Genomic DNA, 24,439 nt, shown 5'->3' with positions numbered 1-24,439 from the left:
TATAAATATATAAAAATAAAAAATAAATGTAAGGCGCGATAACCTCCGAAGAGATCTAAGGCCGAGCTTCTCTTCCAATTTGCGTCGTGCTCCTCTTGATTTTTCCCTACAAATTGGCCGGACGGGACCTACATGTTTTATGCCGACTCCGAACGGCATCTGCAAGGCAGATGAGTTTTCACTGAGAGCTTTTCATGGCAGAAATACAATCGGAGCGCTTGCCAGACACTGCCGAGGGGCGACCCCGCTTAGAAAAATTTTCTTCTAATTGAAAAATCTTATTTCTAAAATTTTGATGTTGCTTTGCCCGGGAGTTGAACCCAGGGCATACGGCGTGATAGGCGGAGCACGCTACCATCACACCACGGTATGTTTTAACAAAATACCTTAGAGGAAAACACATGCCAGAAGAAAAACAAGAATGGAATGGGAAATTCGAAAGTACTTTTTCCAATCCTTGTAATATAATCGAAAGAAATTTCGATTACATTTCCCATTCCTTTCAAAAGTATTGGAAAAGAAATGACAATTGTGCAAAGTATTTTTTTTTTCAATTACAAACAAAAAATTTTTTGTACTCGAGCTTCAAAGAACGAAATTACTTTTGGTATTTTTTTAAGGAATTGAAATGTAATCAATTCCTCTGCAGTAGAGGTAAGGAATTGAAATGTAATCAATTCCTTTGCTGTGGAGGAACGGAATTGATTACTTTTTCCAATTACTGAGGAATGTAATGGAATTGAATTTACCCAGCTCTGCAAATCGGCATGGTTCCATATCCAATAAAAATCTCAGGGACACTACATTATTTGTAATAATATAAGGCTGTGTCTCTACGACGTGTTCGAAATCACATCTACGACGACATCAAAATTAATGTGGATATGAAATCGGATTATTTTTTTTATCTTGTATATGTATAAATAATAAAAATAATAAATTTCTTTCAAGATCCCCGCAACAATAGCCAAGTTTTTACGGCAGTTAGGTATTTTTTTGTGTAAAAACACATTTTAATTTATTTTTTTCTTTATATTTAAGCGAAACTTACGAAGCTTTACAATTGCAAAACTCTATTTCAAAATTAATGAGTATTCTTCTGCTGAACAATATATTTGTTCCTATCTCAGCGTAAAAGAGGATAATGATCAAGCACATAAACTACTTGGACAATGCTACCAACGGCTCAAGAAATTAGACAAGGCCCTACAAGCCTTTCAGCGTTCGTTACAATTAAATCCAAAACAGCCCGACATTCTAGCTGATGTTTGTCAACTATTATTAGATCATAAAAATGTAAACTTAAATAAAGCTAGATATTGGTGCGACCTAGCTGAGTCTGAGAAAGTACAGCATGATGCTGTTTTTTCGTTGCGTTTAAAATTGTTAAATAAGGAAAATTTAGAAGCAAATCAAGTAGAGGATTTGATACAGAGAGAAATCAGTATGAGACCAAATGATGTACAATTGCGCGTACGCCTTATACGTAACTATATTGAACAAAATAAAGTGATTGATGCCTTTAAGTACATTTACAATTTCGAAATGAGCATGCTAGATGATTTCGTCAACAATAACGAATGGTATAATACTATATGGTTGGTGTTGAATAAATATGAACAGATTCCAAATACAAATAAGGATTGGGAATTTTGGTTGTTATTGATTATTTGCTTAGAACGTCAAGTCAATATCAGTTTTACGTTAACGTCGGGATCTGGAATAGCTGGTGTAACCGAGACTGCAAATTTACTTTTTAATTTGGATCAATACCTATTCAAAGCTACACAGATGTCGGACAAATTATGTGCACAGCAAGAATTAATTAATCTTTTTTTGGATCACTATCGGGGTCAGATGACAATTCATGCTGTTGCATTAATTTTTAAACGCGAACTTTTACAAAATAAAAACAAGTGGAAAGAAACTGTAAAAATAATACTACCTTTGCTGCTTTTGGCCTATCAAACAAATGTACCCAGCAATAGAGAGCCATGGATGAAGCATTGCGATGAGCAAAGCAAGCACTTGATACAACTTTGGAATCGTGAGGGATCCTTTCGGTGTGCCCAGGTAAAATATAAATATGTAGTTGTAAGGTACGATGGCCAAACGTTTTGATTTAAGAAACACAGTAGAGAATTTTCACGCACTGTACTGAACACTTTCATTTCCCAATTCCGTAGGTAATTGTAGCGATTCTATGTATATGTGTGAGAAATGCCATATACGATCTTTATTACTGTAAAGCATTTATTTTCTAGCGATAATGACGCGTCGAAGCTGGTAATATTCGTCACCCTACCATCCACCTAAGTATCATCGTCCCGACCAGACAAATTTCCCGATCCAAATGTTGCTAGTCCTTCCAAATGAAGCACCCTTCTCATATTTCATGGTTTCCCAATTTTTCGTATGCGGTGGACGACATAGCTGATCCGTATTAAAACTTTTTATGTGCTTTCCCAGTTACACAGAAATTTTTATGAAAAATCTTTCCGCCGGTGAGGGTTGTGTGACAGCACCAAATCTACCTCCAGGAAACCCTCAGAATTGTTGTCTTTGCCGTACCTGTCTTTTATCTTACTACTTTTGATTATTGTTTTTGCCTTCGACTTTTGTGGTCTTTGTCCACTCTCCCCCACCAGCACTCGTTTACTGCTGAACACCTTACCATAGCTGAAGTTGAGTGGCACATCTTTGTTCTTATATCGCATAATCCTTCTTTCTATGTCGATCCACTCCCAATATGGCTTCATCTGCCACTATGAAACCTGGACTTGGTTGTACACACCAGTGACCGTACGCAGTTTTGCTTTGTGTAATGGGTTTACTATCCTGTTGACCAAATCAGATCGGAGTATGGAATGAGATGCGCACAAATCTGCAGTCAGTAATCGCTCCTTCCCGTCCACATATCCTCCGAAGGTTATACTGACTACCTTGTTGCTGGAACCATTAGGGCCGATGCCGCAATGTGCAATTACTTAAAGCATTTGATTATTATGTTACTCCGCTGATACGATGCCTTTAGTGCTTCCAATATTTTTTCCACCCAGTCTGGTTTTTATACTTCCATAAGGCGCGCTTTGAATGCTTGCTTACACAAATGTGGGGCTGTTTCGCGTTGTTTCGACATCCCGAACTCCTTTCGTGAAGGTTTGAACTTGGACCCTCTCTATGTATTCCAGAAATGTTTGCGCATTTGCAACGAGAGCCAATCTTTCAATGTCCACAGGGAACTCCTTTAATGTTCCAACATCCTTCTGGAAGCGGATCAGTTACTTCATTTGGTATATCTGTCTCTAATGCTCGCTTCCGCAACGTCTTATTTTCACCTAGCTTTTATTACCTTGGTTTGTATGTATTAGAGATATACGCCGCCGCAGCCGATTATAGTTGTTTTTCGAACGCTGCCGCCGAATGTCAAAAAAATCGGCGCGGTGCTATATTTTCTACTCATTTATGACTGTCTAGGCCATTTATTGTTCATGTCGAAAATTGGTCCGATATGGTCGAAAGGGGTATCAACGCAACACTGCCAGTTATAATAATCCAATTGCGAAATTTAACTGTTGTTGTTGAAAGGATAGGGACACTCCCAGAAGGCCCTGGGGAGTGTTATCGATGTTGATGGTCCTTCGCCGGATGCAGATCCGGTACGTTCCGGTAACAAGCAGCATTAAGGTACTGGCCCGACCATCTCGGGAACGATTTGGTATGACCATATGAAACCTTCTAGGCCATACCGCCTCCCACCCCCTACATCCATGAGGAGCCTGGGGTCGCTAGAGCCTCGGCTGTTAAAGAAACTGGATTCGCCACGGGTAGGTGAGGTTGACAATTGGGTTGTAGAAGCTACATGTTGCGCTGGCAACCCCTTGAGAGGGTTGCGCTACACAACCCCTTGAATCAATTTGGTATATTAGTCTCCTCTTACGACAGGCATACCCAGGCCCGCCGAGAGGGGGGGGGGGGGAATGGGGGATTCCCCCGGGCCAGGGGGCCCGCGATTTAGAGTTACACATTTTTTTTTAATTCAGGAGAGTCTTTAGTTGTTCCATGTGCAAATTGTAAGCCGAATTTCAAAAACAACGAATATTGATTATGATTTTTTGCCTTGGCCCGAGGAGACAATAAAAACATCAAACAAAAATGTGTTTCTCAGGGGGCCCGCGATTTAGAGGTACTAAGAAATTTTTTTTTTAAATTCAGGAGAGTTTAGTTGTTCCATGTGCAAATTGTAAGCCGAATTTCAAAAGCAACGAATATTGATTATGATTTTTTGCCTGGACCTGAGGAGACAATAAAAACATCAAACAAAAATGTATGTTTACATGAATCCGAAATCGTAAAGTTTGCGTGGTTCATCTTCAAAAATTCTTCCAACAATATCACCAACTCTATCAAAGTCTAGATTATTTAAACGACTTCGATATCGGTACCGTGAATAATGAGTTTTTGCGATCTGAAGAAGTCAACGAAATAATTCGTCGAGGCCATCAAAAGTGTCCTGTTATTTTTCCACGTGATTGTCATGACGAGGCATTTCCTACCTCGTTGTTAAACAGAATCTTGCCAAATGGAGAGAAAGTGGAGCGTGACTGGTTAGTTTGGAGTGCCAGTAGCAATGCTTTTTATTGCCTACCATGTCGTCTGTTAAGTACCAATACTTTAAATCGACCTAAAATGTGTTGTGCGGATATTCGAAATTGCAGGTATGGAAGAAGCTATACGATAAACTGCTATCACACGAAAATACTCAAGATCACATTAAATGTTATATGACGATCTTTACAAAATCTAATTCAAAAGGAGGGTACAATTGAGCAGCTGATTACTGAAACTGAAAAGTGGAAAGAAATTTTATATAGAATTTTGGACGGGTGAAAGAGGCCTAGCATTCAAAGGCGAAAGTATATATCTTGGTGAACGAAACGATGGACATTTTTTGGGCATCTAAGATCTCATAAGCCAATATGATCCGATACTTAGAGATCGTTTCGAGAAAGTTGGGATTTCACAACAGTAGCAAAAACGTTTACAAGTTCATTATCTTTCCCCAGACATTCAGAACGAGTTTATAGAAATGTGTGCAAAACACGCGAGGGAAACTATATTAGATCAAGGCAAGAAAGCCAAGTATTTTGCCATCATCGTTGATGCTACGCCTGATGCTAGTCACGTTGAACAGACTACGTTTATTTTGCGCTACCTCCATTTCAATTCGAAAGCAACAAATTTTACTATTCAAGAACGGGTTTTGACTTTCGTGGATTGTAACCAAAAAACTGGTCAGGAAATCGCCGATTTAATTTGCCATACTCTAGGTAAACATGAAATATCATTAAAAGATTACTCGCCGTGTGCAACCCATAGTCTGAATTTATGTGGTGTTGATGCTGCAGTATGTTGTACGGCTGCAATTACTTTCTTCGAAGTTGTACAAAAATGTTTTATTATTTTCAGCAGCAGTCCACAACAATGGGACATCCTCAAAAAAAAAAAAAACATCGGATACACCTTTTCAGAAAACATTAGTCAGAACCATTTTTTCAGAAAGCCAAAATTCAGAAACAAAAATTCAGAAATCAATATTGAGAAGTCAAATTTCAGAAGTCAAAATTAAGAAGTCAAATTTCAGAAGTCAAAATTTAATGTTTTTTGCTGTGTATAACTTTCTAAATTTTGACTTCTAAAATTTTTTTTTAGCCTGGAACACAGCAACGTCGAAAGAAGGCGTGATATCGAATTGAATTATGGAATTTTATCCAAAGGTGGCACGACGTCATTCGAAGTGCGTTTGGGACACACGCTAACATATTGTAACGAATTTACTTGCAAATCCTCTTATTTGCAATCCTCTGCTAAGTTCGAATCACTAAACTGTTGAATAAATAACTCCAATATTGAATAATGGAAAAATGGCCTTTATTAAAGTACTTCACAATAACACTTATACTTTGCTACTTGCTGGCTTAATAACCAAACTGATTGATAACTCAAATGAAACTCTACTATTGGCCGCCAGATCGCGTGCTTAATCAAACTGATTGATAGCTCAACTCAAACTGAATTACTTCTTACTCGCCTGCCCCGCTTTTATAGTTTACGCTGCATACTTCTAGGCTCTTCGATTTCCAGAACTTACTAGTTAGTTTCGGCTACAAAATCGCCAGCCACAACTACGTGCAAAAATTATTGCCCTCTCTTGTGACAACTGAGATAAGATATATGCATGTGTTTGTGCATTGCCGCTCCGCTGCTCGTATACGTACATATGTGTAGACGCAATTATTTATTCGTTTATGTAGATACATAATGATTGAATTATTGATGTGAATTCACGTCACTGCTTAACATGGCTTAGAGACGATAGCATCGCTTAGTGCTGCTAACATTCGTTACACTGCCCTCCACCTAAGTCTGATCGTCCCGATGAGACAAATCTCTCAATCTAAACGCTGCTAGCATCGCCAAATGTACCATTATATTTCGTGATTTCCCAATTGCTTGTATGCGGTAGATGACATCACTGATCGTCTTCACAACTCTGTACGGGCCTTCCCAACTGCACCGATATTTGGATGGAACACCTTTCAGCCGATGAGGGTTGTATAGCAGTACCAAATCTCCCTCCCGGAAACCTTCCGAATTGTTTTCCTTGTCGAACCTGTGTTCCATCTTACTACTCATTATTCTGGATCGTTCTCTCGCATTCTGTTGCTTGGCCAATGAAGAACTACTTTGTAGAGCTTGTTCTTGACGGATTGGCTTCACATACTCAGTATCGTTCCGACGTTTCCCAACAGTAGTGCGCGCTGGCTTGGAACCACCCTTGCATTCTTTCTGGAAGATTCTTTCAGTCGTTTTAGTGCGTCCATTAGGGTTTGTCAATGCCAGTGTTTTTCTCGCAGGTACTTTTGATTTCGCTTTATTTGGCCCATTCAATCCATCAAACTTTGCTCAATCTACTTTCCTTGACTTTCGTGGTCTCTGTCGAATCTCCTCCAGCAGCACTCGCTTACTGCTGAACCCTTTTTCCAAACTGAAGTTAAGTGGCACATCTTGGTTCTCATAATGCATCGCCCTTCTCTGCATATCGATCTTGATGTCATGGTCAACCAAGAAATCCACTCCCAATATAACTTCATCGACAATCTCCGCCACAACGAATTTGTGTAAAACCATGATCTTCCCAATTAAGACTTCACATATTACTTCTCCCTGGACTTGATTATACTCGCCAGTGACCGTACGCAACCTTGCTCCAGGTAACCGCTTTACTTTCCTGTTAACCAAATCAGATCGGATCAAGGAATGAGATGCGCCCGTATCTACATTCAGTACACGCTCCTTGCCATCCACATTTCCTCTGACGGTAAGACTGCTTGATTTCCTTCCAATTTGCGACACAGATATCACATTAGATTCAATAGCCGGGGCAAGTTTTCGTCCTTTACATCCGACACGCTCTTCCTCATTTCCGCCAGCTTTGCGTTTACGGCCACCCACATTGTTGGAACTATTAGGACCAAGATCGCAATGACGTGCAATGTGACCTGGGTTGCCGCACTTGAAACATTTAATAACTCCGGCATTTTTCTGTTGTGATCCCTTCAGTGCTTCCAAAATTGTGTCTACCCAGTCTGGCTTTTCCACTTCCACGCGATGAGCTCTGTACGCTGGCTTACTCAAAAGTGAGGCTGTTTCCTGAGTCAGTGCATGCGAGACCGTTTCAGCAAACGTTAGTTTTGGATTCGCATATGTAGCCCGCTTCGTTTCCACATCACGTATGCCATTTATGAAGCTCTGCATTTTTACCCTTTCAGTGTATTCCACGGGTGCGTCTGCATTTGCAATGTTTCATTTGCTTTTTGGTAGCGGTTTTGCAACTCAATTTGGAATATCTGTTTCCTATGCTCGCTTCCGTAACGTCTCTCTAAAGCGCTCATCAATGTTTCGTAGTGGTTCCGCTCGTACTCTGGGATGGTCTGTAAGATTTCCGCGGCAGGCCCTTTCAGTGCCACGAACAGAGCTGCAACTTTATCTTCAGCATTCCATTGGTTCACTGCTGCGGTCTTCTCAAACTGTAGCTTAAAGACCTGAAAAGGAACAGAACCGTCAAATGATGGTGTCTTTACCTTTGGATTACTCGCTGAAACTGTTGGGCGATTTAATTGCAACTCCTGTATGCGACCTCTCAAAGCTTCTATCTCAGCATCAATTTTGTCCTCGAGCTGCACAATTTTTGCATCCTGTGCTTCCAGCTTTGATGTTACCCTTGCTCCTGTGCTTCCAACTGCGAAGACATTTGCGCCACCTGCAATGATAAGCGCTCCTCTTGTGCTTCCATCTTAGAAGTTATACGTGTCTCTTGCGACTCCAGTTGGCATGCCATATATGTCTTCTGTTCTTTGAGCTGAGATTCCAGTTGAGATGTTATATCTGTCTTTTGCGATTCCAGTTGAGAAGCCACTATCGATGTTTGAGCAGATATTGCAGCCAAAATCATGTTCAAGTCTGTGCTCGTAACTATTTGCGTAACTGTCTCTTCCATTTTTGTTGTTTCCTCGCCTTCAAGATGAAAGTCATACTCTTCCACGTCAATTCCTTCTAATTCCATTGCCTCTCGTAGCCGTGCCTGAAGTTCGAGCTTAACGCCGCTTGTATTCAATCCACGGGCTTCCAACTCCTTCTTTAGTTGCTGGATCTTAAATTCACTGAACTATGCCATGTCCTTGTTGTGCTCTGGAATTTATTCAACAATTCCTCTTCTGACACCAATTGTAACGAATTTACTTGCAAATCCTCTTATTTGCAATCCTCTGCTAAGTTCGAATCACTAAAATGTTGAATAAATAACTCCAATATTGAATAATGGAAAAATGGCCTTTATTAAAGTACTTCACAATAACACTTATACTTTGCTACTTGCTGGCTTAATAACCAAACTGATTGATAACTCAAATGAAACTCTACTATTGGCCGCCAGATCGCGTGCTTAATCAAACTGATTGATAGCTCAACTCAAACTGAATTACTTCTTACTCGCCTGCCCCGCTTTTATAGTTTACGCTGCATACTTCTAGGCTCTTCGATTTCCAGAACTTACTAGTTAGTTTCGGCTACAAAATCGCCAGCCACAACTACGTGCAAAAATTATTGCCCTCTCTGGTGACATCTCAGATAAGATATATGCATGTGTTTGTGCATTGCCGGTCCGCTGCTCGTATACGTACATATGTGTAGACGCAATTATTTATTCGTTTATGTAGATACATAATGATTGAATTATTGATGTGAATTCACGTCACTGCTTAACATCGCTTAGAGACGATAGCATCACTTAGTGCTGCTAACATTCGTTACAATATTTAATTTCATAAATAAAATAAAAAACGAACATGAAATAACAGAAACAAAACTGCAGCAATTCTCAGCTGGAGGCGAGCCTTATCGGAAACGCTAGATAAAATATAAAGACTTCCTTTTTTTAATATTGTAAATTCATTTGAAAAAGACAAACGCGAAAAGATTTAATTAATTACATGCTTGCTATTTCACACAATTTAAAATTTTAGATTTTACTACTTTTTCTTTATACATACACCCTTATCGCGAAGTTCACGCGGAAAAGTGTTCGCCTTCACTTCTTTTGTTCGGGTGAACTTTTTCCGCCTATCGGCAATTTCGGGCGAACAAAAGTTCACTTCGAAACAGCTGATGCTCTATTGCGAATTGGCAGTGAACAAATAATTTACTTGCAATTGTGTAAATTTTGTAAACAAGCACATATTTCCTTAAAATACAACATAAATAGAAATAAAAAATGTATAAAATAATGTTTAGTATTGCACTTAGGTTGGTATTGATTGAGCGCGAGGCGAATATATATGTGAAAGCGATTCAGAGGCAATTAAGAGACAGTTCTAACCCTTTGGAGCTGAATGATTTACTGTAAGCTAAAAATTCCTTTTTTCAGCACTTTTAGATAACAACTTAATTTTTTTTCAATTAGCTTTCGCCAATATTACAGGCTAAACAAGCCGGCATTCTAATATTTGCTAGATATTCTTACTAACTCCTTGCCACCATTGAAGCAAAAATTTGGAGTTCCACCAATTGTAAAGTTGAGTACATGTCTTCGTTTTTTCGCATAGGGAAAATGCGTTGGAAAGGACCATGAAGTGAGTCTTAGCCAATCTTGTTTCAATGAGGTGCTCAACATTTTGGAACCGTTGCTTTCTCCCCTATAGATGACTTGGTCGACTGATACGTTGTCATAAAAAATAGAATTTACATACTTAGCAATACAGGAATTTCACTTTTTTCCACTCAGCTTCCGATTGTGTATTATTTATTGATTTATTTCTAATAATAAAAGTACATATAATTATAAGAGTATCAAATTTTAAAACAAAAAATTATTTACATTTTGTTTTCCTCTCGTTCGCCTGTAAAATATAAGTGAACAAATTTGGGTTTCCCCGCTGTTCATTTCGCCCGAACAAAGAGTTGCCGATAAGGTGAAATGTTTTTCGAACACGAAAAATTGTTTCGCCATCCTCTGCGATAGGGTGAACGAAAGCTGTGAATATTTTCGGGTGAAAATAAAACTCGCGATAAGGGTGATAATTCCTTCCAAATAAATGAACCTTTGTGAATTTTGAGAAAAATTTAATATTTTTCTGTCCTTTGATTACTTTCTGAATTTTGACTTCTGAATTTTGCCTTCTGAAATTTGACTTCTGAATTTTCAATTCTGAAATTTGACTTCTGAAATTTGACTTCTGAGATTTGACCTGTTGTTGATGTTGTAGCAGTGCTTCGCCCCACCTAACAGCCGCGACCGATCACAGATTTTCATCAATATCCTCTAACGGGAGTCCAAGGAAACTTGCTGTTTCAACAGGGGTGGACCATAAGGAAAGGGGTGTTAGAGGCGTTGGTTCCACATTACAATTAAAGAGATGGTTGGTGTCATGTGCGGACACATTGCAAGCGGGGCATACATTTTGTATGTCGGGGTTGATTCTGGATAGGTAAGAGTTTAACATGTTACAATATCCAGAACGAAGTTGAGCCAGAGTGACTCGCGTTTCCCTGGGGAGTATGCGTTCCTCTTCCGCGAGTTTTGGATACTTTTCTTTGAGTACTGGATTCACCGGACAATTCCCGGCATAAAGGTCCGACGCCTGTTTGTGGAGTTCACCAAGGACCTGCTTGTGTTTTTCGCTTCATACGGCTGGGTTCTCAGGTGCCGTATTTCCTCAAAATGCTTACGGTGCTGGCTCATCAATCAGATGTCTGTTGGGATGCCCAGGTTCCTGGGTATTTAACAGGAACTGTTTGGTCAGCATCTCGTTTCTCTCCCTGATGGGGAGATTTGACCTCTGAATTTTGTCTTTCTCAAAAAAGGGTTCTGACTAATGTTTTCTGAAAAAATGTGTTTCTGAATTTTTGTTTTCTGAATTTATGGGAGGCACCCCGACATCTAGGTGCCTTATTAGCTGATTTGAAGTTGATCAGGAACCAATGGGAAACAATTTTAAATGAATACAAAACAGTTGCTATTCAATTGAACATCTCGCCAAAGTTTCCGGACATTCGAAAGAGAAAACACAATAGACGTTTTGAAGATAATGGAAATGAGATGATTACGGATGATCCAGAGTCTGATTTTAAAAACAATACATTCTTGGTGATCACTGGCATTACTGAACGATTTGCGGCTATGAGAAATTTGAACGAGACGTTTTCCTTTTGATGGAAATTAGAAGACACGGATGAAACTACGGTTCGGGAGAGTGCAGCAAAATTTGTCGAAAAATACAAGTCGGACGTTTCTCAGAGCTAAGAATGCGAAATAATTCACTTGAAACACATTTATGAAGCAAATTTTGATAAAGGTCTGTCACCATTAGAATTGCTAAATGCAGTCTATGTTCAAAATCTGTATACAATTTTCCCAAACATTTGTGTTGCTTTACGTATCTTTTGCTCTATACCTGTCACTGCAGAACGTTCTTTCAGCGTCCTTGCAAGAATCAAAAACTTCCATATGTCGTGTTCATCTCAAGAGCGAGTTTCAGGACTTACCACGCTTTGTGTTGAATCCGTTTTGGCAAGACAGTTAAATTTTGATATTATTTTAGCAAATAAAGCCACTCTTTGATATCCCAACTTTCTATATTGAATAATTAAAATTTATAATTATCATTAAATTTATCAGAAATGTATTAAAATGTTTATTTGGTAACAGAAAAGGTTATTTGAAAAAATATGTGGCTGATAAAAGAGAATTTTATTTCTACGTTACAATAAAATAGTATAAATAGTAAATATTTTGTGTTGATTTTATTGTCAGCTCTTAGTCCAAAAATCATTTAGTTGATGTGGCAAAAAATTTTTTTGATGTAATCCATCAATAATGATTCATGAGTAAGACGTCATTAATTAATTTGAAAATGTGTTACTGGATTTTTTATAGGGTGCCGTAAATTGTTTAGTCCCGGGTCCAGATTTTCTCTCTACGGCCCTGGGCATACCTACCGCGGGTATATTCTAAGCCCCTTAACCCGCTAGAGGAGCGAAATTTAATTCGTTCTAACCGCGCAAAAGTTATTTCAAAAACAGGCGCATTCAATGCCAGCTTAACTCGGATTTTGCATCACCCCATTCACCAAGTTATTAAAAACCAAATACTAAACGAAAAGTTAAATAAAAAATTTAAATGCTCACTTTGCATAACTTTTACAAAAAATGAATAAGGAAAAATTAATTCAAATAAAATGAATCAAGTCGAACATGTCCTTAAATCGTCCTCAAGTTATTAAAAAAAAGCAAGTTACTCAAAACTTCTATATCCCGATTGGGTAAAAAATAAGCGAAATCAGTGATGCTACATCCTTTAGTAGGTTCCAGGGGTTCAAACGCTTCTTTGAAGTGATTCTCACCTCATACTTATGATACGTTGGAGAAAGGTTTGAAAAATCACTTGGCCTTATAATCAAACATCTGTTGTTTATTTGCGAAACATAAAAATATCGTCTGAAATTTTAATTTGGATTTTCACCTATCATCTTTCAACACCCAAGTCTCCCGGTTTGATATTTCCTAAAGTTGGCGGCCCAATCCCAATTAGTGCCTTGGAGTGAATCACATTGATTATAGCATATCTACCAAATTTAAATATCACCTACACGTTACGACTCCTGCTACATATGTGAGTACGTAGGAACACTCAAAGTAATGAAGTAAAAGCTTTCCCAAGACAATAGAACAAATGACGGGTATGCTACTACCCTAACGTAGTGAACAGTCGAACTAGTCTGAAAAGTGAGGCTACGCGGTTAATCATAATGAACTCTTGCATCAAAAGGCCGGAAAACAACAGTTTGGGCTAAGCATATAACCTTAACATCTTTCAACTTAAAATCGGTCGGTCCACATTCCAAAATTCGGTTTGGTTTAACCAGACTATTGAAATCAATGTTTCGAGCACAAACGTTCGTAAATTTTGATCTACATTAAAAAAGCTTTATCCAGGGTCCTTGTAAAATTAAAATTATGTAGATGCGCCGAGGATTATACTATTTTCACCCATGAGTTAATACTTGGGCTGCCTACGATTTCGAGGGTGGCATCCCAAGGCAGTCGGTTCTATGTACCGGAGCGACTCGGGATTTTTCCCGACCAACGACTGCCATTTCAGTGTAACCCCATTTAATTTGTTGCGTCCCTCCCACAAATTGTCATCCTCCCAGCAGCTCCTTGCAGCAGGACTGCTCCATATTCTCTTGCTCCGGGAAGGTATCGAATCAAATCCGGGTCCGTCTCCTGACCCCGGTCATGAGAAATGGCTTTGCTGCATCTGCCGGAAAAGAATCTTTTTAGGACGGTCATACTATGTTCAGTGTGTCTCGTGTAAAGGATGGTTGTATCGGACAGGTTGTTCTGGGCTTGATCCCAAAACCTGACATCCACGTAACTTTTATAAATCTTTTGTGGCTCCTTGCTGTTCACGCCCAAGGGCGTCCCGTAGTCTACGCCTAAGCACCCCCTATTACCTTCCAGCAGCCCCGCTGCTCAGCAAGCCACAACAAGTACCCGCTGCTGCTCGCACCCCACGACGCCAACAACTCAAACAGCTGTTACCACTCATAACTACTATCTTCGTAGTAGTGTCGGTAGCAATGCTGAGCATCAGCCCCTGCCCCCGTCTCTCCCCCCTCTTTTCCGGCAGCAATCGTGTAGGTCAGGGAAACAGACTCTTAGTCCCTACCTCCCTTTGCACCGTCTGCCAGCACATAATATTTATAATTTTATTTGCAACCCACTGCTAAGTTCGAATTACTAAACTGTTGAATAAATAACTCCAATATGTAATAATGCAAAATGGCCTTTATTAAAGTACTTCACAATGACACTCAAACTGTGCAACGAATAGCTTGCTTAATAACCAAACTGATTGATAGCTCAAATGAAACTCTACTATAATACTGCTCTTGCTCGCTAGATAGCGTCTTAATCGAAATCTCAAATCAAACTGAATTCCAGCGCCTCTACAATTGCCGCCTTTTATACTCTTTGATTTCAACCTTCGCATCTTCTAGGCGCTTCCAGAATATACTAGTCCAGCAGATCTCAAACTTCCCAGCTGTAACTACAATTGCACAGTTTTATAGTTTTTCTCATTGCATACTTATAGGAGTATCTCAGATATATGCATGTGTTTGTGCATTGACTCTCCGCTGCTCGTATACGTACATGGTACATATGTGTAGACGCAATTATTGTTTCGTTTATGTAGATATATAATGATTGTTCTATGGATGTGAATTCACGTCACTGCTTAGCATCGGCTTAGAGACGATAGCATCGCTCAGTGCTGCTAACATTCGTTACAATATATATGATTGCGACATCCGCCCAATGCAGCTTCTGCCATGGACGGTGCCACTTTCCTAGATGTTCTGGTCTTCGCGGAGGAAACCCCCCGACGAGTTTCATTGCGCCATGTTGCCAGGTCGCAAACCCCAATCTACCGGGTACCCCAATGCTTGCCCAAGGACGCCCAGTCTCAGGGCCACAATAGCAGTTGCGTCCCGGCCTTCCTCAACTCAGGCGTAGTCACCCGTCACTTACTCCCAGAGTGACGACGTCTCCCCCGTTGCACTTCAGAACTCTGCAGTTAAACTGTAATGGATTAACTGGGAAGATCACGGAGATAGTCGATTTCATGAAGCGGCACAACATCCGCATTGCTGCGATTCAAGAGACTAAACTCACAGCGAGATCTGCATTGCAGACCTGCTCTGGGTATAATGTCCACAGAAAAGATCGCGAGAGCGGAAATGGAGACGGCTTCGCGTTTATCATACACCACTCTGTGCAATATTATATATTTGATCCTGGCATCGACCGCAGGGACAATGTCTTAGAACGTCAAGGCCTATCTGTCCGGTCAGGCGATGCAAACCTAGAAATCATCAACATCTACATCCCTCCTCCCACCTGTTGCCCCAGCGGATACCGCCCTTATATCAGAGCCTAACTCACTGGCAACAATCGCATTATCTTAGGCGATTTCAATGCCCATCACGATCTATGGCATTCAAATTTGCGGGCGGACAGTAGGGGTGAGATGTTGGCGGATCAAATAGAAGAAACGACGTTCTGCACAATAAACGGAGACGCCCCCACACGTATGGTAGGAAGCTGTCACAGTTCGCCAGATATCTCAATCGTGAGCGCAGAACTCTTAAACTGCGTCAACTGGCAGCCGATGGTAACACTGGCATCCGACCACCTGCCTATACTTATGTCGCTCGAGCGTACCGCTTCATCGTAACCGAAAAACGCACTTTCATAAACTTCAAAAAAGGAAAGTGGGAAGAATATAAATCTTTTACAGACAACCTCTTTCCTGCCCTCCCTATCCCGACTGATGCCCGCCAAGGGGAGCGTGCCTTCCGCAAGGTCATTGAATCCGCCTCGGCACGTTTCGTTCCCGCCGGGAGAATTCCCGAAATCCGGCCCACTTCCCAGCGGAGGCCGCAAACTTAGCGAGAGAACGTGACCTTATAAGACAGCTTGATCCAGGCGACCCCCAAATAAGGGATATAAACCAACGCATCAGATTGCTTGTGGATGAACACAAGCGGGCGAAATGGGAGGAGCACCTAAGAGGTTGTAACCTCTCTACCGGTGTGGGTAAACTTTGGTCCACCGTAAAGTTCCTATCGAATCCGACTAAGCACAAAGACAAAGTTTCCATCGCCTTTGGCGACAAAGTGCTGTCGGATGCGAAAAAATGCGCGAGCTCTTTCTGCCGACAATATATAATGCATTCTACGGTCGACAAAGATAGACGGAGGGCCAACTGACACGCACATAAACACAAATTCAGCGCGTCACCAATCACCATCACCGCTAAAGAGGTTGAGGACGCCATTGGTCGCGCTAAACCATCCAAAGAAGTGGGTCCAGACGGCATAGCCATGCCGATGCTTAAAAGCCTAGGGAAAGAGGGTTTCAAATATTTAGCGCATGTCTTCAACCTGTCCGTTTCCACCTTTGTCATACCCGAGAAATGGAAAATGGCTAAGGTGGTCCCGCTACTAAAGCCTGGTAAACCAGTCGTATCGTCCGATATCTCTCCTATCGCCAGTAGAAAAGACGCTTGAAGCCATTTTGCTCCCTTATTTCCAAGCAAATTTGCAGCTAGCCTGTCATCAGCATGGCTTCAGAAAACTCCATAGCACTACCACCGCTCTAAATGCCATTAGCACCCAGATAAATTGCGGTTTAAATCAAAACCCCCACCATAGAACAGTACTCGTAACGCTAGACCTATCAAAAGCTTTTGATACGGTCAACCATGGCTCGTTACTGCAAGACCTGGAAGGGTATACCCTTCCCCGATGTCTTAAAAGGTGGACCGCAAATTATCTGGGTGGTCGGCAGTCATCGGTGCAATTTAGAAACGAAACATCAAAACCAAGGATAATTAAACAAGGGGTGCCACAGGGTGGTGTCCTATCCCAACTTTTGTTTAATTTCTATATATCTAAGCTACTTTCACCACCGGAAGAAGTCACACTCGTTTCCTACGCCGATGACTGCACAATAATGTCCACAGGCCCAGGCCCACAGATTGATGAGCTATGCAATAGAATAAACCGCTACCTCCCTGATCTCTCCAGTTTTTTCGCCTCGCGAAACCATTATCGCATTATCACCGACTAAATCTTCCGCGATCTTATTTACAACATGGACGTCCCAAATGTCGACCATTTTGAACATCCACGTCGATGGCACTACGCTACCGACTGTCCTACACCTCAAAATCTTGGGTGTGACGTTTGATCAGGATCTACATTTTGGTGAGCACGCAGCTGCAATTGTTCCGAGAATTGAGAGCCGCAACAAAATCCTCAAATCCTTCGCTGGCAGTACCTGGGGAAAAGATAAAGAAACGCTCATGACTACATACAAAGCTATTAGCCAGCCGATTACGTGCTACGCGTCACCCATATGGTCGCCAAGCCTAAAAATTACCCACTGGAAGAAGCTACAGGCCTGCCAAAATACTGCTCTCAGAATTGCCACGGGCTGTCTTCTTATGTCCCCAGAACACCATCTGCATAATGAGGTGAGAATACTCCCCATCAGGGAGACAAATGAGATGCTTACCAAACAGTTCCTGTTGAATACCCAGAAACCTGATAATCCCAGCAGACACCTGATTGATGAACCAGCACTGCCTAGGGGCTTAAGGAGTAATCTCCGTAAGCATTTTGAGGAAATACGGCACCTGAGAACCCAGCCGTATGAAGCGAAAAAACACAAGCAGGTCCTTGGTGAACTCCACAAACAGGGGTCGGACCTTTATGCCGGGAATTGCCCGGTGAATCCTGTACTCAAAGAAAAGTATCCAAAACTCGCGGAAGAGGAACGCATACTCCCCAGGGAAACGCATGTCACGTGGTCACCAAGGCGCGTATGCGCTGACTCTTTGCTCGATGACAGCAGGTACTTCGTTTTGTGTTCATTCACCATCAAACCCATTTTTACCGCTTCTTTTTCCAGTTTGGAGTAAGCAGAACTAACAGCGCGGGTGTTTAGGCCGATGATATCAATGTCATCAGCATACGCCAGTAATTACACGCTTTTATAGAATATTGTTCCAACAAAGAGACTAATTGTACCCATTTATACCCCCAAGGGATCGATAGGACCAATCCCCTTTGTACCCATATGGGAACATATGAAGACTAGTACACTCAAAAAAAAAAAAAGTATCACTATCATTTTAATACACGATGTGCATGTCACTCTTGCTCAGCTTTGTTCTGGATACTGTAACAGGTTAAACTCTTACCTATCCAGAATCAACCCCGACATACAAAATGTATGCCCGCTTGCAATGTGTCCCCACATGACACCAACCATCTCTTTAATTGTAACAGCAAGTTTCCTTGGACCCCCGTTAGAGGATATTGATGACAATTTGTTATCGGTCGCGGCTGTTAGGTGGGGCGAAGCACTGCTTCAACAACAACAACAACAGGGCGGCATCCTTGGCCGAATAGTTACTCCCTAACTTTTAAAGGTGTCTGGTAGTGGTCGGCAGCATAGCGCGAAAAAAATCCGTTAGAACTTCTTCGGAGCTACACCTAGAGCTGCTAGGAAAGTGACGTCGACGAAGGTATGAGTTGGAATTCGCAGTCCTACAGCTTCTGTTCTGGCATGTGGTGTGAGGGTCAGTAGGCGTGGTACCGCCTGGTCGTCAGGATTGTTACTGTTTGCACATCCGAAATTATAGCTCTTATAACAGCCGAAAAAACTGGTGGCGCCCTTTAGCGCAATCAACAATTGGCCATCATTGGTGCTAATCGTTAAATTGTACCAAGGGACTCATGAGTATTAAAATACCATTAATAGCAACCGTAAGTTGCCTTTATACGTGACCAGCAAGGAGCAACAAAAGATTTAAAAAAATTGTGTCGACAACGAGTATTAGGAATTGGCCCATCCTTCGGTGAAACTACGCTTTGCACGAGACAGACAGACAAAAGTGTGACCATTTTAAGTACTTAAATTTTTTTGGGCAGACGCAGCAGTAAGGGTCCCTTAGACCGGGGTTAGGTTCGAAGCCTCCCTGGAGTAAGTGAACGAATTACAGTCCCTCCCCAAGGAGCTACTCGTTAAAATTTTTTGAACGATCCGCGAGAGTTTGAGGCAAAAACCCCGGATCTTTCCGAATTGGCCAAAACGTTGATTTCCTTAAATACATATAGGCAAAACCTTTCCTAAATATAATTTTTTTAATAGAAAAATCAAGCTTTGTAAAGTAAGAAAGGAGGCGTATGCCGGCACGCCGCCGCCGCCGGTATTTAATAGTGCCTACGCCGCCGCCGCCGATAAAGTGATCGGCGTAAACCTCTAGTATGTATGTAATGGAACCTTTGAACATAATTCCAGAAGTTTCATTAATTTGCAACTTTGCGCATGTGTCAAGGGGCCGACGACAATGGAATAATTTGATGATTGAATCATATAAGGTGATGAGACTTAAAGTCAGTTTGTCTTATGGCCACTTCAATTCGCCATTCGCGCACGTATCATGGGCCGATGACAATGCAATAATTTATAGGTGGGGTGTCCTAAGGTCAGTTAACCTTATGACCACTTCAAAGGGGTCATACGGCCAATTTACCTTATGAACATTTGAATTAGTCATACGATCAATTGGCAATTTAAAGCCACCATAGGACCAATTGAAAAAAATTTGGTTTGTGACCATATAGGAAATTTCCGTTGCACCATGTGCCCATTTCGGGAAAAAGACCATAGCCACATTTTTTACTATCTTTTATTAGCTGGGTTGTATGTATGTATGTCAGCAACGGAATCTTTGAGCATAATTTTCACCAACTTCCAGAAATTTGATTAATTTGAAACTTTGCTCACGTATCAAGGACCGATGACAATGCAATAATTTGATGGTGGGGTGGCATAAGTTTAAGTGAAAAGAAGTCGCTTATGAACACCCCAAATGGCCATAAACTTAGTTGAAACTTTGAGCACGTATCAAGGAATAATTTGATAGTGGGGTGACATAAGGTTAAGTGACATGAAGTCACTAATGAACACTTCAAATGGCCATAAGTTTGATTGAAACTTTGCCTATGATAGATAAATAATTTGAAGAAGAGGTAACGTATGGTCAGCGGATATAAAGTCAACTGACCTTATTTAGAATGGCCATACGGTTAATTGAAACTTTGCACACGTAAATTTGTAAATGTGGTCTTGAATTTGTTCGGATAACAGGATCTCGAAGACAGGACAGACAAAAAACTTATAGGTCGAAGTCACTGGGACAATTTGCCTACCTCGCTGATTGCACTCGACCTTATCTTACCTTATGCATCTACCCACATTGAAACACAATGACTTGACAGGCAGATAAAATAAGAAAAGGATAGGTTATATGACTATTATTAACACAAGGTGAGGAGGAACGACAACATGTGGTTTAACTATTGTGCTAACATTTTTATTTTAGCACAGATAAATTTTTTCTAATCCTTCTCAAGAAACCTAGTTTTTTCCTATTTTTTGCACGCGTTTTCCATGTGAGAAGAAAACTGAAGACCTATGTCTATTATTACACCGAGGTATTTAATGTTATCTACTTTCTCAATCAGTTGCCCGTTTGTTTCGATATTCTCCTCACTGTTCATATTAATTTCCATTAGTTTCGTTTTTTGCTCATTTAATTTAAGTTTATTAATTTTTAACCAAGTACTTATTTCGGCAATGTCTTGCTCTAGTTTATTCTTACACTCTCTCGGAGTTTCACCAACGCTGTATATTAATGTGTCATCGGCATATAACATGACTTCGCTGCATTTTACCACATTAGTTACCAATTTTTATTATATGTTTAAACTATTTCATTTATTTTTATTTTGTAAAATTTTTTAATTTTTCGGGTACCCCTTCCATTAACGATTTTATTGTACTATTTCCTACTTTTTGAAATGCAGAACGCCATTTCTCCCGAAAATCTTCAGCGTTCCGGGCCACTTTCTTGGTCGCTTTGATTTCCCTTTTTACCAAAGCCCAGTATCTTTCGATTGGTCTCAGTTCTGGGCAGTTCGGCGGATTTGCTTCTCTAGGCACTAAAATCACATTATTTTTTGAGTACCATTCCAAAGACAATGTGCTGTAATGGCATGAGGCAAGGTCCGGCCAAAAGAAGGCTGAAACCCTATGCTGTCTTAGAAAAGGTTTCAGCCTTTTCTCCAAGCACTCTTTAACATAAATTTGCGTGTTTATGGTTTCCGTTATGACAAACGATCTGCTTCTTTCGCCACAGCTGCATATTGCCTGCCAAACCAGAAATTTTCGGGGAAATTTTTACTGTCTTTTTGTTTTGAACTTTTCGTCCACATTACCCCGTGAGTCTACAGTATAAAGTTCTTGGCCTGGAAGCTGCGAAAAATCGGCTAAAACATAAGTTTCGTCGTCCATCACACAGCAACTGAACTTTTGAAAAAAAATTTGTTTTTAATATTTTGGAACGTTGTTTTGCTTCAATGTTCTTCAGAGCATTTCTGTCTGGAACTTTTTGAACTTTAAATGTCTTGAGACCAGCCTCCTTTTTAGCTTTGCGGACCAAAAACTCGGAACATTCTAGTTTCTGCGCCAATTTTCTGCCCGAAATACTGGGGTTTCTCCGTAAACTGGTTATAATTTTATCCTTCTTATTTTGGTCACTGATTCCTTTTTTCTGCCAGAACCAGGTTTTCGAGTGACAGCCAACTCCTCCTTGAAGCTTTTTAAAACTCTTCACACAGTTTTTGGGCATACTTTTACATCCCTCGCATTTTTTTTTGAAAGTCCACTGAGGATTGTCTTGTTAACTTGCACAATTTTTTTACGTACTTCCAATTCGCTTGCCATTTTTAGTCGAATAAAAGTATTTAGAGAAAATATTTGTGTAAAAAATATTTTTGACATTTTTAGCAAAGCATGCCGCAAAAAAGTAATTTAAATACATCAATTTGGAAAAGAGTTATTTGATTAAATAAAGGTGACAATTTTTTCAAACGCAGCCTTAGCTCCTTACCAATTTTCATTATCCTACCATTCCACATCCAGAGATATGCAGTATGATATATTCCATTTGTATGGGAGGTACTACGCCCCTTCTCTCCCACCCCAAAATGTTTGTGGGTGTTAGGGATTGATCTCATATAACTCCTTACTGAATTTCAATGTTCTAGCATGAATACTTTCAGAGTTATGTGAGTACCAAATATTAATTTTGCATGGGAGGTGCCACGCCCCCTTTATATATCGACATTATTTTTAGCCTATGACCATCCCTGGAAGGTTTCTACTGGGTTGTGCAAATTTGGTTGTGATCGGTAAATCCGTTTAGGACGCAACTCGATCTATACCTACATACATACATAATTTGAATTTTATATATAACTATAGATTATTCAACCATTTCAGAGTTTCTAACATGTATGTGATTGGTGTCAGTCAATTAGAAATAGAATACATCGCATTTCTGTTTTATAGTTTTTGCAGTCTGTTTGTCATCTGTATAGAACCCAGGAATAGAAAGTTTTTAATGGCAGAAATACACTCTGAGTGCTTGCAAATAACTGCCGGGGGGGCGACCCAGCTTAGGAAAACTTTCTACTAATTGAAAAACTTGTTTGTTAAATTTTGATGTTGCTTTGCTCGGGACGTGAACCCAGGATCTTCGGTGTGGTAGGCGGAGCACGCTACCACCACATTAGGGCGGCCGCCACATATTATATATTTTTTTCGAAAATATTCGTGGGGGAAAACAGTATGTAATAATTATTTTAAAAATAGATTTTTTATTAATTATTTTGATTTTATAAAATTAAATATTTTTTTAACGCAGTTATAAAATAAATATTGTTACCTTCAAAATAAAACAAAAATTAATAAGATACGACGAGTGGAACCAAAGATATAGTATTTTGAATGTGGGCAAGTTTGCTTACCCATCGAATCTGAGCACATGCAGATCTCTGAAAAAAAATTTTTTTTTCGAAGAAATCCTGATATATGTGTTGACTTAAATTGCGAAAAGATTCCATAAATTTGATGCCTTTTAAAAAAGTGAAAGTTTTTTTTTCTACAAATCCGTACGATTTGTAAAATAATGACCCATATGTGAGGCTAAACAATTTAAAGTTGTAAAGATTTTGGAAAATTTTAGTCGAAGAGAAGAATGTTTTAATGCTATTGTTGAAACAGATATATAAACATATGAAAATATCATAAAACAAAATAGAATCAATGTAGAGTGGGACTCTTGTATTACTATTGATTATGAAAGAGTATTTGGGTGTTTTAAATGTTTGGGTTTCAATCATAAAGCTGCTGAATGTATTAACAAAAAAGCTTGTAGTTGATGTGGTACCTCCACACGACTTCAAAGATTGTACATCAATTGCTTATAATTTTGTAAATTGCTGTGAACTTGTACAGAAAAAACTGTTAGAGGCGGATGTACACCATGCTGCATTCAGTAAGGAATGTCCACCATATAAAAGATACATTCAAGTTAAAACTAAAACTAGAAAGTAGCAATCAAATAGTACCAATCTAATTTGTCTGTATCTCAATATAAATAGTATTTTGGGGAATAAAAAGGGAATTGGAAAGACTGATTGAAATTAAAAATACAGCTGTAATACTGTGTGCTGAAACATGTACCACAAATTTAATAACGAATCATGAGTAGAGCATACAAACTTATAACCTAGTCAGATGTGATTCACATTGTAGGCATACTGATGGTGTTCTGGTGTATGTGTATGATTCCATCGAATATAGCATTAAATATAATAAAGCAATAGCTAAAAATATGTGGTGTTTTTTTGATCAAATTGAAGCACTTTAACCCAAAATGGCTAATCGGTGTGGTTTATCACTCACCGAGCACAAGCGATGCGGATTTCATAAACTACTTACGTACCGTCTTAGGTAGTACCAGTGAGCTATCTGTAAATAACATTCTTGTAGGCGATTTTAATATTGATTTAAATAGTATGGCAACATATAGGTGAACTTTTTAAATCATACTGTATGTATCAAACAATTGATTTTGATACTCGTATAACCGATGTATCCAAAACAAAAATTGATTTACTTTTTTCGAATACTAAAGACATAGTGTGTGAAAAGTTAGATGATCACCAAACTTCCAATCATGAAACAATACAATTTAAAATAAAAAGAAGCCCTAAATTTAGAATGAGGAGCCCTATAAAAGTTACGTCATGGGAGTACTATAATATTGAATCACTTACAAATCAATTGCGCATATGTAATTTTGGCAATTTTGACAGAGCTCTAGGTGCGGCTGCAA

General features: G+C 39.8%; 1 protein-coding gene across 1 annotated transcript in view; it reads left to right on the top strand.

Moving 5' to 3' along the window:
• Positions 1 to 24,439, top strand: part of Nup358 (Nucleoporin 358kD) — a 233,915-nt gene that overhangs the window by 104,105 nt on the left and 105,371 nt on the right. The window contains exon 2 of the mRNA XM_067759833.1: positions 1,042 to 2,073. Coding sequence (XP_067615934.1) covers positions 1,042 to 2,073 — 1,032 coding nt within the window. The remainder of the gene's footprint in view (positions 1 to 1,041; positions 2,074 to 24,439) is intronic.

This window comes from Eurosta solidaginis, chromosome 1 (genome assembly GCF_040869045.1).
Source record: "Eurosta solidaginis isolate ZX-2024a chromosome 1, ASM4086904v1, whole genome shotgun sequence".
Classification (NCBI taxonomy): domain Eukaryota; kingdom Metazoa; phylum Arthropoda; class Insecta; order Diptera; family Tephritidae; genus Eurosta; species Eurosta solidaginis.
The sequence above is the reverse complement of the archived record's forward strand: the minus strand, read 5'-3'. Positions and strand labels throughout refer to the sequence as shown.